The 16,612-nt window shown below is 42.2% G+C and overlaps 2 protein-coding genes across 2 annotated transcripts in view; one reads left to right on the top strand and one right to left on the bottom strand.

Moving 5' to 3' along the window:
• Positions 1–10,450, top strand: part of LOC124154421 — a 40,423-nt gene extending 29,973 nt beyond the window's left edge. Inside the window, exons 4-6 of the mRNA XM_046528128.1 lie at positions 3,707–3,906; positions 8,646–9,145; positions 9,929–10,450. Coding sequence (XP_046384084.1) covers positions 3,707–3,906; positions 8,646–9,145; positions 9,929–10,285 — 1,057 coding nt within the window. The 3' untranslated portion in view covers positions 10,286–10,450. The remainder of the gene's footprint in view (positions 1–3,706; positions 3,907–8,645; positions 9,146–9,928) is intronic.
• A 2,075-nt stretch (positions 10,451–12,525) lies between these two features.
• Positions 12,526–16,612, bottom strand: part of LOC124154420 (neurotactin-like) — a 46,839-nt gene continuing 42,752 nt past the window's right edge. The window contains exon 7 of the mRNA XM_046528127.1: positions 12,526–14,181. Coding sequence (XP_046384083.1) covers positions 13,577–14,181 — 605 coding nt within the window. The 3' untranslated portion in view covers positions 12,526–13,576. The remainder of the gene's footprint in view (positions 14,182–16,612) is intronic.

Here is a 16,612-nt window from a genome sequence, read left to right as displayed (position 1 = left end):
GATCGGAGTGACAACAGAAATCATGCTTCTATGGGTTGGAATTGGGCATCCGCTATGAAGTCCCCTTTTCTTTATCACACCATCATTTTTGCCATCCCTTCAGACACCTAAAGTGATCGCTCTGATGATGGCGGAAAAATTACCGTTTCACGCGATCATTTTCCCCCGACGGCTCCATCCATCCCTTTTTTCATCATTGGGCTCGTCCATTTTTTCGTCGCTTGTATCATCGCTGGTCAATCAAATATCACGGCCGGTAACAGCGATTTCAACGCCAAGTTTGTGTTTCTTTGGAATGCCAGAGGAGTATGTGCAACATCACGCAGTCTAAATCGGAAATGTTGCGTTTAACGTCGGAAGAGACAATTGAAAAAGGGTTGTGCATTTAAAAAAATAATGCGTCGAGCGATCACTTTTTCGGTCCTTGAAGTACTATCACTGGAGTCATCACTCAGCGGGATAGAAAAATTTATGGAATGATTAAGGCTTTAACCTAGGAGAGGGCGCGCGGCGAAATGTAACATTAGAAGGCGCGTGGGGTATCATTGTCACCTCAAAGAATATATTTTTTTTTCTTTTCCTTGGAATGATATAGTTATGCTGTGTTCTTTTTAAAAAGGTCCACCGAATTAAATTAATACTAATAATTATTCGTATTAAGTAAAGAAGAACCATGGGTTGATATACACCCTGTGCGCCCTTTCCTGGATTAAGGTGTTTCATCCTGTTTATTACAGTCTTGATTCCATTATTGAAGGCAATCATTATAATAAGAACCTTCTGGAACGGATGTCGGACTCGTATAGTGACATAGATCATAAGGCGGTGAATAGCCATGAACTGGAGATCTAATGAGAATAGTGACGAAGGAAATCATTAGATATAATTACGTCAGTGCACGTCTGTATGCGAGCAATGGAAAATTTCTGGCAGCCATTCGTAATATTCAACAAGCGGACCAAGGAATTTCCAACCTGTCTCCAATGTGAATTTAATGCAATGGTGTTAATTGCTGGATGATTTAACGGGCCAAATATCCAATAGAGCAGCTAAGGAAGAAGCTGTCAGTCAATCACTTCCCCCGGGTTTGATTTACGCGATAACGTGGATCATATGGCTGAATTCGCTACCTTGACTGACACCAGCCCTCAGTATGAGTTCCCAAAGTTCTCATTTGATTGTACTCGATGTTTCCAGCGAAGCAATAGTTGATAGAGCTCCCGCGTCAATTTCGATAATTCAATTTGTTTGAATCCATTACGTGGACTACCTGCCATCCGACTCCTACCCTTTCACCTATCTGGGATAGGTGGCCTCACCGGGTGTAATTGAGAATCGAGGAATGGCAAGAGTCTAACGTGATACACTCTAGCTAGGGATGGCAATAGAAACGAAACGAAAGTAAAAAACCAGTAAAATTCCAATTTTTCGTTCCTCGGAGCGAAATGTAGACACGAAAAGAAATGGATTTAACACCAGAGAGCTAAATGAAAATGTACAACCTTGGTAAATTTTCACAGGAAAATTTATTCGTACGACGCGTTTCGACGCTGAGGCGTCATAATCAAGTACACTCTTTGTAATATCTACAATCCAATATGTCCAACAAAGAGTGTACATGATAATGACGCCTCAGCGTCGAAACGCGTCGTACGAATAAATTTTCCTGTGAAAAATTACCAAGGTTGTACATTTTCATTTCAACATGGATTTTCACAAAGTTAAAGCCGAATCAATTGAATTCACCAGAGAGCTAAACTCAGGGTCGAAACGAAATCGGAGTTAAAACTACTTCGGGTCGAAACTAAACTAAAACTCTGGGACGAAACGAAACGACCGGAGCAACCACGTGCTTCACCTTCGAAAAGTTTAGTTTCCTACCGCACACCGAGTACGAAGTATGGTTGGATGAAGTAGAGGTTCGAACTACCGCCATCAGATGCATGAGGCACTCATATTATTACCACTAACAGGAGAACGGTGATCGTAAACTAGACATTCGATTATCAAGCTCAATGTTTAATCCTCTCTACTCGTATGTCAAACGTAATGGGTCGAAACTATTCTCCCTCGTAAGCGCCTCCACTCAACTTCTGGGTTCGAAACTTCACTATGAGCAGCGGAGTTTCAATTAATTTAGTTTCGTTCCCAGGAGTAAGTTTCGTCCCGGGTCGAAACTAAACTTCTTGGTGATTTTAATTTCGTGCGGGAACGGAACCAAACCCGTAGGTCTCGTATTTTCGTTTCCCTCCGGGTCGAAACGAAACATTTTCGTTTGGTTTCACTTTCCATCCGTGACTCTAGGAATAGGTTTGGTTCAGAAGGATCAAGTCACTACCACTAGTGGAAAATTGAAGTTCGAGGGATATGTAAGCAATTTCCACAAGTAGATGAGCCTCATTTTTGCTCTCAGTTTCAAATAGGCACTTTGATTTCTTTATTCTGCTGAGGTTGGGAGATTGAGGGAAATAGTCTCATTAAAAAGCTACGGTCTCCATCACCGTCTCTTATTTTAAATTACTATGTATGTGCTCCATGTGTTTATTATATTTACAAAGATTTTGTATGAAATTGACGTTTAAATGCCTAGAAGTGATTTTGTATTCGTGTGGTGTGGATGTTTTACTGTTTGCGACATACGTAGAATACATACTTACACCTCAATTACATTTAGGAAATAATTTTTGAATAAATAGCATCCATATTATGCCAGCCAATCTAAAATATTACACGCTTTTTCTGTTGAAATTTAGCCTGTGGAAATAAAGCAAGACTTCACTCGTGAGTTTCAACTACGACAGTACTCGTATTTCGATTCTTTTTTTCATCTTAAGGTGATATTACACAGTTTCAGTCGTATATATATTCAAAGGATGTGAGCAAAGGGGGCAGAGGTTGAGGAGTTAGAGCAGGGACGGTTTGATTGACATAGTGGTTTGGTCAATGAAATCGGGAGGAGTCGGTGGGGGTGGATGTTGGTGATGGGGAGGCGAGCAGTGCGGAGAGGGCAGTTCATTTAGTTAACATTTGTCTGTTTTTGAAATCAGGTACAGTATAATTTTTCGGGGTATCAATGCCATACCTTGAGATAATCACAACAAGGGCCTACCCAGGTTCAAAACTAGAGGGGGAAAAGCCGTGGTCGTTCAAGTTGTAACACATAAAACTTTAAGAAAACCAAAATTTTTGGAAAATTATAACAGCCTTTCATGGTATTTTAAATTATTTGCTTGAGAATAAAACATTTTTATTTCAATTCCATGTTATATACTAATATTACTTTTCTTGGCTTTAAAGAAAATTTGTTCAAAACTTTCGTTTTGAACTAAATTAATTTTGCTTCTAGCGGAGGGAAGAAGGGGGCAGCTTCCCCCCGCTGGGTATGCCCATGAATCATAGCATGTATTTAAAAACTACGTATTTTTTCATTGGAGGCCCTTGACCTCTTATAATACTTTCACTGCAATGTGGTAGGTTTCAGCCTCTAATTCTCCATATGACGTGTAATATTCCAAATATTTCCCGCATTTTCAATGTAGTGTTCGTTCATCAACTTTTATCGCCTTTATAAATCACTGGTTGTTCCCATAAATGTCGGCTGGCTGGGCATCTCTCCTTTCGGAACAGCTCATTCTGCCGTAGCTGAAGGACAAAAATGCGCAGCTTATTGATGACTGGTGTGATCGACGGCTGACTCTAACCGCAGGTTTACCGAGCAATGCTACGGTCACTGGGTGGGCTACCTCCGGCCGGCAAATGATTCCGAATCGCCGCCGCAGCTGTTGGCCTCCTCCTGCATTCGAACCCGGCCCACCTGGATGCACGACCTGGCACCGCAGATCGGGCAGAAGCGGCTGCGGGATCTCTTCATCCCTGGGACCCACGACTCCGGCTCCTTCGCCGAAGGTAATGGTCGCGTTGTCGTAGAGTCGGACTGCTGCAATCTATAGTGCACCAATGTTGAATGTGTACGGTTTAACCACCACTATAGCAATTTAATTTGATAAAGTTTACAGGCAGTGACTGGAAAAGGCTATTACTTACCTGTAATTTAAGGACAATTAGGCATTATTTATTGCAAATATATTTCATGTAGGTAATTGCTAATTGATTTCCTCCACCAATCCACCTCTCCAAAAAGTCACAGCACCCCGTCCCTGAAACTACGCCCTTCCGGCTAATCTTCTTAATCCGATTTCCCAAACTACTCCACAATAATGGCCCAACTTCTATTTATTTGGCCCTCATCCCTTTCATCTGTCACTCTTGCAACAGCTCCCGGTCCCATTCACCCTTTTATCTATAAAGGTCAGAGAAAAATTTGTAACTCAAAGCTCAACTGCTGTTTTTGTTATTAGATTTGAGTTTCGTATTCCACATAAACAACATATTACTCCGACAACGGTACGCATGCGCCCTTTTTATAAGCTTTTGTCAACCGGCTGGTTAGGGTGAGTTTAGACTCACCGGTACAGCCCTAATATTCGCGCCTACGGCGATTTCCGGTGATTATGTGACTGGTCACAGAATCTTGATCATGGAGAGTTGATGTCAGTATAAAAAAAAATTGCTGATGAATTTTTGGTCGAAATCGAACCATTTTTAAACTACAGAAACTATGAGCCAAACTTTTCGATTTGCCGCGAGTTTTCCCTTTTGCCGGATGCTCTGGACAAAAGCAAAGGCAAATGCAAGCAAAAATGTAAGTCATGAGTTGTCCGCAGCATCCCGCAATAAGGCAAACTCGCGGCCAATGGGAGCGCTGGGCTAAGAGTTTCTTTGGTTTAAAAATGATATTTTTTCGACCTTAACATCATAAATCTGCAAAAAATTTATAAATCCAAAAATGAAAAGGACTTTAATCTAAACTCCAAAAAATTTTTAAAATACCATTTTGGCAACCAAAACACAAAAATATTGTTGCGAAAGTTACGTTTTTTCTCTACTGTTTTGTTTTTAATTATTTTCTGTTTTAGTTGTTCAAATTTACGAACATTTATTTAGATTTTAAGCTTCCTCTTCTCACAAACATCACACTACACAAGCCAGGCAAACATCCGTCATTTTTATTTTTATTATTTTTGATTACATTGGTAGTGTGGCCATTGGCTACCGGGACAATTTTTCATGCGCCTTCGGCGCCTCAGAACGTCTGCTTGACCTAAATATCATCTGTAATTTTGGTTCCTAATGGCTTCAGGTGTTCGGGGTTAAAATTTCTTGGTATAACTTTTCTCCACCCTGTATATCACTTGCAATGTAGGAAGAGTTTTCGGGTTTCCAGCCGGGTACAAGGGTTTTCAGCGCCGACATTTCAAAGGCTAAGTCTGCCATCGTCTTCAGAGGGAAATACCTAAAGAACCTTTCACCCTGTCGTAGAGTCGGACTGCTGCAATCTACAGCGCACCAGGGTTGAATGTATACGGTTTAACCACCACTACAGCAATTTAACTTGAAAAAGTTTAAAGGCAAAACTAAAAAAGGCTATTACTTACCTATCATTTAAGGACAATGAGGCATTATTTATTGCAAATATATTTCTTGTAATTGCTATTTCATTTCATCCACCCATCCACCTCTCCAAAAAGTCAAATTATTCACTCTGAAGACGATGGCAGACTTAGCCTTCGAAACTCGGTGCTGAAAAACTCTTGGACCCGACTGGAAACCCGAGAACTCTTCCTTCAGTCTATTCACCGGCAAAACCATAGATCTTTCACTTACAATGTGGCCGAATTTAGGTATTTTACTGAGGGATTTTGTGAAACAAATTCAAGGAATAGTGTTTGTTAAGGCCTGGTTACACGGTACATGAGAATGTACAAGAAAATGTGAGAATGTCTGAATCTCAGAATGAACGCGAAAATGCACCGTGTAACCACGCAAAATGTAAGAATGTATGAATTTCTGAACGCCTGCTCTAATTTCGTTCAGACAATCATACAATTTGACCTCAGAGTCACCTGGTGGCAGACTACGAAAACGACACATTCATTTCATCTGGCTTGTATAGGCGACTTCTTTGTTTACGTACGGCCTCGATAGTTATTTCGATTTGATATGATCTTGCTTGACTTGGATATCTCACTGATTGGATATGGGTAGCGAAAGAATGGAACACAAGAAAAGGGGATGGGTGAAAGGAAGGATCAGATGGAAAGGCGCTGAATGTATGAACCGCGAGAATTGTCCAAGATTGAGATCCAAATGATCGTTAAAAGGCCATAAAAAAGCATTGGATAGGCAAAGAAATAAGTTCCAAGTGCTATTTACGCTGCATTTACTCAAGTTCCTGTTTTTGAATCGAGACCGACTGCAAAACGAGTCGAAATTTTAGGTGTTGCGTTGACATGCAGCGAACTTTATGGGCATCGCAGTAATAAATATTGAATTTACCTTGCCAAAAACCTCATATTTCTCGTATATTCCTGTAGCGTGCGCCGATTCACAGGAGAAGGATGGAGAGAAATCACGACACACTCGCTTTCAAGTCTAAAATTCAACTGCCTTTATTATGTCCTGTTTATTATATCACAAGGCTTAAGGGCACGAGAAATTTTAAAAATAAGCTTTTATTATGGAACACTACTATCCAACAAAATTTTAACGATATCGGCGAAAGACACTTCGTGAATATTCCTTGTTAGGGGCTCCTTGTGACGAGAGGCCGGCCGCCCATTACATTCCTTATTTTTCACCGTGGTTTAATCGTAATCAGTATTTATTCTCGTAAACAGCCACTTTCCTTATAATTTGATCCTACAATGGGTAGAATGATAGGTACATTTATAGAGGTGTTTACAAAGTGAAATAAGTAACTTGATAAAATCCTGCGGTAACCCTGATTTAAGAGTGTACTTACGTTGAGGATATCCCGTTGACAATATAGATAATGTATTTGACTCCATTCTGTGAATCATCAACCACTTATTCCTCTTATTTTTGTCCCTTCGAACACAAGCAAAAAACTTCTCCGGCGAGTAAATAGAGGCACTAGACGTCGGGGCACTTTATATGGTTTTATGGGATACACGATTTATATGGTTTTCACACGTTTTTCTATTGAAGGCCCGTGCTGCAATATACTTACTACATTAAGCAAATGATGTAGATGTGTAACGTAGATCACAATCTGCAATCAACTTAATTTAATTTAATCTTTCCAAAGCCCCCCAAACAATCGCCTTTATTTATTTCAACAACGCCTTGGCAACCCAATATATTCACAGTCCGAAGTTTGACGTTAAAGCAGCAATTATATTCGCCAAATTTGCGTTTGAGTCCCTACATAGACAGTTTTTCTATCCACTTCCTCAGTCTGTCATCAGTGGATTCCAGGCCGTGATGTAACGCGCGCACGCTCCGTCACGTGTTTTCAAACAGTCATTGAAGATTATTTTTAAAGACTCATATCTCAGCTATAAAACATTATTCATCCGCGAAATTTTCGGCAAGTACATTTGAGGTAAGGATCTTATTATTCTAGTACTTTAAAAAAAGTTTGCATGTTCCCAATTGGTTTATATTTGAAGTTGAAATAATTTGTTGCGCATTTAAAAATGTACGAAAAAATGTCCGAAAAAATGTACCGTGTAACCACCTACTCGTGGATCTTGTCCATGAGAATGTACAAGAATCTGTTCAGAAAACCATTCAGAAAAATGTACAGATTCTTGTACATTCTAATGTACCGTGTAACCAGGCCTTAATGGTATTAATTGAGTCAAGTATAGCCGAGTCGCCGTGTCTCTTGCCTCCAGGACAAGAAAGCAATAAACACCCACCGCACCGCTCGAACCCTTTCAACGCTCCTCGGTCAGCCACAATTTCCCTCTTATCTATTTAATACTCCGACCTCTGCACTTTCCCCTTCATCATCACTGAATTTACCTGATATTTCCATGACTTCCGTAACTGGTATGAACCTTGTTGAAACGGAAGGTACACACATTAATTTCACGTTTTCCTAAGCATATGGTTTCAATTACATTTTTATTAAAGTATTCTTACCAATGAAGGTAGGTTTCCATGAAATGCGTTCGAAAAATTCAGGCAACCTCCCCTTCCTTCATGCATTTCCAGTTTCAATTCACAATAAGGCCAACTCCCTTTCATTCTACCTAAAAAGCCTATTCTTTTCATTCCTCGCCCTCGATTACCCAATATTGTACCCTATAACACTGTTTTCAACATCCCCTCCCCGCTAAGTACTCGCTCCATCCATACCTTTTGTCTCTTTCGTATCTCATCTAAAAGCTGCCTATCCTCACCCACTATGTCCAGCACTTCGTCGTTCCCCTTTACTCCATCCACTTCGCTTTCTCTATTCTTCTCCACACCAACATCTCGATCGCCTCCGATCATATCTATTCCTCTTAGCTAAGTGTCCATATTTCCGCACCGTAAAGCGCTACGCTCCTGATCAGGCTCTTCACCACCCACTTACTACATTTAATAATCTTTAATTTAAACTCCTAGAAAAACGATCCTCTCGTATTCTCCTTCCTGTTAATCAATGCCTCGTCAATTGAATTACCATTTGAAAATGCACGGTCAAATTTTCCTTCCCCCCGGTTTTCAATGACAACCTAAACTGTTCCATTTGACTCCTCCAATGGTCACCAGCCTTGTTCTCTCAATTACAGGCACAGGGGACCGTATCACGAAGTATACTTACACTCAGGAAGAGAGCGTGTTCCAGCAGCTAATCTTCGGCTGCCGATACCTGGACATCCGGGTGGGCTACTACCCACCCTCGCTCCCGCGGCGCCTCCCCAACGGCACCATGTATCCGGAGCGGCCGACGTCCGGCGACGACAAGGACGTTTTCTGGCTGAACCATGGTGTGATCCGGATTCGACCGCTGCAGGAGGTGATCGACATGGTGAAGCGGTTCGTGGCCGCCACCCAAGAGGTTGTGATATTCGATGTGCAGGAGTTCCCCGTGGGCTTCACCAGCCTAGACATCCACGTGCGACTGATGGCATACCTGGGCCGGGAGTTCGATGGAATGGCGGCGAACGTCTCGACGGGGTGGGACGCGCCCCTTAACACCTTCTGGAAGGAGGATCGACGACTCATCATCGGGTACGACAATAGCGAAGCGAGGGAGAAAGCGGAGGAGATCGCGGAAGCCGAGGGAAAGGTAATCTCTAAATTCATCATCACTGGTTAAAAATCCCAAGATTGGTAAAAGATCTTGCCGTCGTACCCTGAATGTGTATAATTCCCAGGCCTGAGTCTCAGCCTATGGGGAGTTCTACCTTAACCTATTTAAACTAACATTCTGGGTTTAAACACCGAAGGAAAGAGCGAATTTGCAAATTAGGACCCTCTTATGGGGCATGGGGAAATGTTTATCTTTTTAGAATTATTGAAACGCTGCGATTAATTTTAAACTTCTGCCTTTACTACGCCAAAGTCATTTATTTTTGTGTTGTACTGACTGACATAAACTCATTTTAGCACCTACACTCATAGCTCATTCGGTGGGGAAGCTTTTTTATAGATCTACGCAAATTCTGGTAAAAGCATTCCCATAAACTTCAAACTTAATCTTTATTCACGATAGGAGAACTTTAAATAAGCAACGCCTTTTAATGAAAGCCTTTAGGAAAAAGGTTACCGTGTTTAAAAACCAATATTTGGAGACATCATGGTCGATTTGATAAAAAATTACTTTTACAGGCACAATCCATGTTGCCTACGCATAAAAGGTATCGATAAATCTTACTGCTTGTCATTTGAAATATAGCACCTGATAATGATGCTCCAACATTAAAATCCGAATTGAGCAAGGTTTTTCTTTGACCATACTGGATTTTAAAATTTACTGGTATATTAAATGGAATTCCATAAAGTGAATACTACTATCACTTCATTCTTATTTGACCTATTTATGTGACTCACCGTAACATGTCTGTTATAGGGCCGCGGCGGCAGCCTCATCTGGAGGGCTGTTGTGCAGAAGTGGGGAAACGTTCGCACAGTGTCCGACCTCCGCAATTACCTGTCGGGTGCGCTGGCCGCACCTCCGTCAGGCGCGTGGGCCGCCATGGCGGAGCTGACGCCCAACGCGTGGGACGTGATAACCGACGGACCGGGCGGCCTGCGCAAGATGGCCAACGCCGTCAATGGCAACGTGTCCACGTGGTTCGCGGGCACCTGGGGCCATTTGGCCAACGTCGTCGCAACGGACTACTTCCGCGCCAACGAGGTGGTCGAGGGGGCCATTGCGTGGAACTTCCGGCGCGCCGTGTGGAGCACAGATTGCAGACATCTTTAGGTCATTTCGAGGACCGAATCCACTTCACCCGAACAATTTTACGCACATTCTGTTTTTGTGGCCCCTCCAGGGTCCCGGCATTTGTCGACCAGGCCCTACTTCTTACTTGCCCCTTGGAGAAGAGGCGCACTCAGGCTGTGAAAATACAAAGATATTTTATTTTAATTTCTGTTATGATTTCAACGCTTTTGCATTCATCGTGTGAATCATGGTGAAATATCGTAAAGTGCCTTCCAAAACCTGCTATCGGTGCTGCGATTGCTATTTTTTCATGAAGCATCATTTAAGTTCATCGCAGAGCCATCTATCGGAATTACTCCCCACTAGATCGTGTGATAGAAGAGTGACGTTTGTAGAAAAGTTTTCGCCCGTGGCCAATTGCCTTAAATATTTGGGCTCCACAACGCGCCAGCGGATCGCAACAACCTGAATCGGGTGGTGAAACAAAGTCGACTAGCCTGAAGAGATTGACCATCTTCTCGGTCGCCTTGCACTGCTTAGAACGATAACCTCGCGAAGATCACCGCACGCCAACTTCCCTGGAAATACCTTCCATGTACGTGGCCCCGATTATCTTATCAGCGTGCTTTGACAAGATTGTCTTGGGGCGTATATGCCTGGGTGTTCAGCATTCTTTAGTCATAGCGAAGGTTGTTGCAATAGTGTTCTCTTTAAATTTATGCGGTATCTTAGCGAAGATGCCGCATAAATTTAAATAGATTCTTCAATGGCAGAGAGTGATTAGCGAACGCGATGCTCGTAAGAAGCTGACTGGCGTTCCATAACATTCAATGCTTGAGAGGAATTATAAACCTGAGGTGAAGGATTAGGGATGGTGAGGGAAAGCGCAGGACCATTTTCCTCCTAAGATGAAACTTCATTTTTTTACGAACCGCAAATTTAATTTCGATGGTGTTAATCGGCTTCGCTCAAGTTTCATATCCCAACCTGGAGGAGTCGTCGGGCCCTAATCGCGTAAATCACCTAAATCGCGGCTGTGACTCCAAACTTTTACCCTTCCCTTCCTTAACCCTCCCGAGGACATGGTAAAATGTCCCAGGTTCGTGAACTTGAAGTCAAAGTTTCATCCACTCGAGACATGCCCTAGGGTCTTAATACACTGGATAGTATTGTCAACACCACAGGTCATGCGAGAAGTTTATAAATTCGAGGCATCGCAATGGAATCTTCAGCAGCACGAGATGACACTCTTCGTTTGAAACAAAAGATTTTTCGGGTAAAATGATCATGGTTGCCTCAGCTACTGCTGGCGGGTTATACGCCGTGTCGTGGTTGAACTGGAGTTGGCTATTTCTTGATTATGGCTCTCGCGGGTCTATGTTGCTTTCCTTAGGGCTAAGGCTCTTTGCGCGCACACCAGTTTTGAATCTGCAGTAAAAAACCGGCCGATATTGTATCGGTGGTGCGCTGCGTGCATATGCATCGGTTAAACGATCTCTCGCTTGGTTGTCGTGATCAACCATCTTTTTATCGGTACCTAGTTTGGTCGATCGGTGTTCTACTCAAAGTTTTCTCATTCCAATAGTGAACCATTGGAGGGGATGGGAGCTTGCTTACTGAACGACCAAGACTCGATACCGATAAAAAGTTGGTTGATCACGGAAACCAAGCAAGTGATCGTATGACCGGTTAATACGGCGTATTCACTAGCAGCGCTCCACCGATAAAATGTCTGCCGGTTTTTTTCCGGGCGTTCAGAATCGGCGTTTGTGCTAGGAGCCTCAGGCCGCGCACATGAATCAGGATAGCATGACAACAAATGTATTTGTTACCGTGTTATTTACTTTTCAATCAGAAAAGTACAAGATATAAATTATAAGATATATGGTAATATATACAAGAGATGATGGCTAATTACCAAATGAAGTGGAATTATAGGAGAGTAAGCCCTTTCAAATACAAATTTCATTTCTCCGTTGTAAAGTAATCACAACTATAAAAATTTCAAAGATCTCCTTGCTTCTTCTTAAGTTCTTCCAAGAGGATAACATCATAGAGAATATGTACTGAAATATATTACCATTTTGCATGCGTAGTATTAGAGTACAATACAAAAATCGAGGCAGTCATATTCTGTACCAAAAATACAGGACGCCAAACTATTGATTGGGAAATACTCTTGAATTGTAATGTGTAGGACCCATTCCAAATGTTGTAATTCATGAATTATGAGTGGGGAGATATCTAATTAATAAGATATGATGCTGGTGGACCAGTGCTATGCAGGAATTAATTTTATTTGCTATTAAGTTCCATCATGACAATTGAGTTCTTGGAGGTATACTCAAAGGAAAATAAATTCATGGGCGTTGCATAAAAAGTTAGAAAATATAAGGGTATTTTGAAAATTCAGTTTCAAAACCATCTCATGCCTAGCTTTGCGTTAAGAATCGGTCAGGAAACAAAAATTTTATTCCGGCCAATTATTTCGTATATTAGTTGAGCAGAAGTTGATAATCAAGATTGCAGCTGATTGAAAGTTCGTGATGTGTCAACTCTTTTAAAAAAATATTCCAGGTATGTGCTTATTTACTTAAGCTATGAATGATTTTCATATGAAAATGAAATGCTGGGGAATAAGTCCTGTTGTTTCACACCTGAGAATTTAGTTGCGTTTCATAATATACTCACTCTTTCCCACACAACCTTTGTTCCTTTTTCCAACACTAAAATGAATGTTTTGGATACACTTCATGAAACTTTTTAAATATTCTGTTCACTGCTATTTAGTAGTCTCCCGTGACGTCTAGTATCATCGTCTATCTTTTAGGTTTTCGTCAGGTCAATTAACTTTTGTTGACAGCATTTTCGTTCCTTATCCTGGATATTCGACTTAATGACATCCCTCGGACGGGAATAAAATGTTGTCAGTAAAATTCAACTGACAGATGGAAAACTGGAGAAGAGGCGATGATTCTGTTCGCTAAGATTGCGTGTGGGATGAAAGAATGTTTTTAAATTTGCGAAGTATTTTGGCAACGGAGCGTCTCGATCATTTAAATAAATATTGGAATGAAAGGTAGTTGCACATTTCCACGCTAAATAAATGTGTACGATGTGTTTCGGCTCACTGATCTCAGCTTACGAGTCTTGCAGGAGATGATGGCTAATTACCAAATGAAGTGGAACTACCTTTCCTTTTTCAAAATGTAGAACTTCCACTGTATCACGCCTGAATCGGTTGAACTTCTCCGAGCACATCTGAAGAATCCCACTGTTTCACATGTCTATGTCTCATCCTTGCCACTGATCTTTTCCACCGCTAGGCGGTCAATCTGTCCTCGCAAACTTCCAATCGACGAAACCGTAGCGCTCCCAGGTATCACACGCGTGGTACAAACTGCTGCGCGCATCCACTCGGCCGTCCCGTCGCGTCAGCAGCACCCTGTGCGGCATCGCCGGCACCCGAGACCACGGTGCCGGAGCCCACAGCTCCCCCGACTCACTGAACGAATGCCGCACGTAGGCGTAGAAGAGTTGAGCCACCGGCCCGTATTTCTCCTCGGGCCTGCTCGTCGGGTGGACCAGGATCTGTGACAGATCGTCCCCTGGGCCTATTGGTTCACCGGGGGTTCCCGCCTCCCCTGGGGACGCTTCGGCCACGTAGAAGTAGAGGGAGGCCTTGGAAGCCTTGGAAGTGGAGGCCATGCGAGCCATGGAGAGGAGGGGGCAGATGGAGCGAATGTCGGTGATGACGGCGGCTAGGCGGGCAACGGGGGAGTCCGCGCCCAGCGTCCAGTTATCGTAGAGGCTCATGGCGTGGACTCCCGCGGAACCCAGGGCACTTCCCTGGACGTGTTCCCGCACGGCGCCATCAGCATTCCAGTCACGCCTCTGAAAGAGCTCGGCCGTTGACTCTCCGTGTGACGTCGTGCCTGCGGAAATGATGAGAGTTATTAGGTGGTTAATTTATGGGGTGCAGAAAGTTTTTGACACGAAATTTTTACCTGGATAGCTGATGGCAATGGGAACCAAAATTACTGTTGATTTTGAATCATAAAACCTTCACATCTATGTGATTGATGCCTGATATGAAATAACGATGTGATGTGATGACGATCCATAGAATATGATTTCACATGTATGCGAAATCAACAAGGTCTACAGTTTTTCAAATCAATGTGAAGCAATTTCACGAAGTCACGCTGAAAACAATCCAGTTTTACTAATAATGGGCAGGTCGAAGACGCACTATTTTTCAAGCTACAGAAACTTTGAGGCTAGCGCTTCAATCGGTCCCTAGTCTCCCCTGTCTCCGATACTCTGACCAAAAGAAAATGTAGGCAAAACATTCGAAGAAAAGAGTAGTCCAGATCATCGAGCAACAGGGCAAACTCGCGGTCAATGGAAGCGCTTGGCCTCTGTGGTATAAAAATGGTGCGTTTTCGACCGAAAAATCATTATTAATTTTGGTTACGGGAATTAGCTATCTAGGGTTAAAATGAAATTAAATTTGGCTAAGGTTAAAATTAAATTTGGCTACTGGAATTAGCTATATAATTAGCTGTATTCGTTGCTCAATTGTTATCCCCCCAGTAGAATAGAGTGGTTAAACCGTGACTGACCATCGGAGCTCTTCCACGTATTTTCGAGGAAATGTGACGAAGTAGCGAGGCCACGGGGTCCGAAAGGCGAGAGTCAGGGCCGTATTTCAGAGCGTTGCTCAAGTCTGGCTCCTTACATCAACGGACTCAGTTGCCACGTTGGTATAATGAGTCCTCACTCTAGTCCTTAAGTTTACAGAGACCATAGGTTAATAAGTTGAGTAACAACTGATACTGGGTCACCAGGTTCTAAGATTTCCTACGCCTCGCATTTTGAAACTAAGTATACCTCGTAAAAACACTTTCACAAGGGGTATTGTTCTCCAGCAATGCGGGTATTTGTTTGGAAGTAGACCATGAGTGGCAAGACTTCAGTATAAGACTCCAGTAGTTCTTCTTTGTGTTGTATATTTTCAAAGTTTTAACTGACGATTCACTTATCGTCGTCTAGGAGAATGAATAAGTTTGAGTAAATAAAAAACTGTTTATATGTAACCATAAACAGTCACAACAATTAGGGTACTCCTGATTGGCCGGAAAGATCTTCAGAATCCGGATTAAAGTGAGGAGTTCCATCATTTATCATTCTATTTAACATGGTAATCCACGAATTGCAAAGTTATGCACCGTGTCTCGATTAAAAATATTTTTACTCAGGCGGATATCAATCGCCTCCTGTCCTGTCTCAAAAGTATTGGAACGGCAGGTTAATTTGGCACTTTCTCGTTTTATCTTGGGGTCCATAGTGATGATATCATCAGCCATCAAAGAAAGAATTGCCGTTAGACACCTTGGCCCATTTCACTACTTGTGCGTGCAGAAAATATTTTTAAATCAGTAAATTTGAATGTATGCGATATCAAATATTTCCTATATTACTTTATATGGTTAGGAATATGTGATGCATGAAATTAAGATACGGCAATACATAGAAATTCCCTTGTGATTTTTTTTAAATTGGGCCAGTGATGCCCCAAACTGGGATTATTTTGTTCCAAGCATGATATTTCATGGTTATGGTGCTTGTTTTTTCTGATCTACATCTACATAATACCCCGCAAGCCGCCTAAAAGGCGTGTGGCAGGGGTTGTTAGGACACCAGCCGTTGACAGCTTAAAAAAAGTGCTCCAACGAAGTTGGGACTAGCGTTTATTTAAGTCCTCTCTGGTTTGGAGGAAAAACGAATTCCCACATATATCCCTTCGGAAAAACATCTCTCTTAATTTATTGCTTCTATCGGACCTGGACATATAGTGTGGCTCTAATATTATGTTCACTGTGTCGCTCTTAAAGATATCCATTCTCAATTGTTCAAGCAATCTAAGCCTAGAGTGCAGCCTCCGAGTCTCCAGCGGCTCCCAGCCTAATTCGCTTAACAACATGGTAACTCTGTCTGTGCGCCTATAGCAGTTTTTGACGAACCACCCAGCCTTCCATTGTATTTTATTCAGTTGGTAGATAAGTCTTTCTGTACCGGATCGCATACACTGCATATTCAAGGTGCGGTCTGACGAGAGCGAAATAGCACCTTTCTTTTACTTTTTCATCCGAAAATCTTACAATACGCTTGACGAATCCTAATTTCTTCAGGGCTATGCCGCAAATATTCTTTTTATGTGTTCCCCACGTGAGGTTCGAGCTTATCGTAACTAACTGGTACCTCACTTTGTCTGTTGCCTTTATGTTAATACCATCCACTGCATAAACATGGTTAGAGTTGGACGAATTCCGCAAGAAATGTACCGTCATGCATTTGCTCAGA

This window comes from Ischnura elegans, chromosome 2 (genome assembly GCF_921293095.1).
Source record: "Ischnura elegans chromosome 2, ioIscEleg1.1, whole genome shotgun sequence".
Lineage (NCBI taxonomy): Eukaryota > Metazoa > Arthropoda > Insecta > Odonata > Coenagrionidae > Ischnura > Ischnura elegans.
The sequence above is the reverse complement of the archived record's forward strand: the minus strand, read 5'-3'. Positions and strand labels throughout refer to the sequence as shown.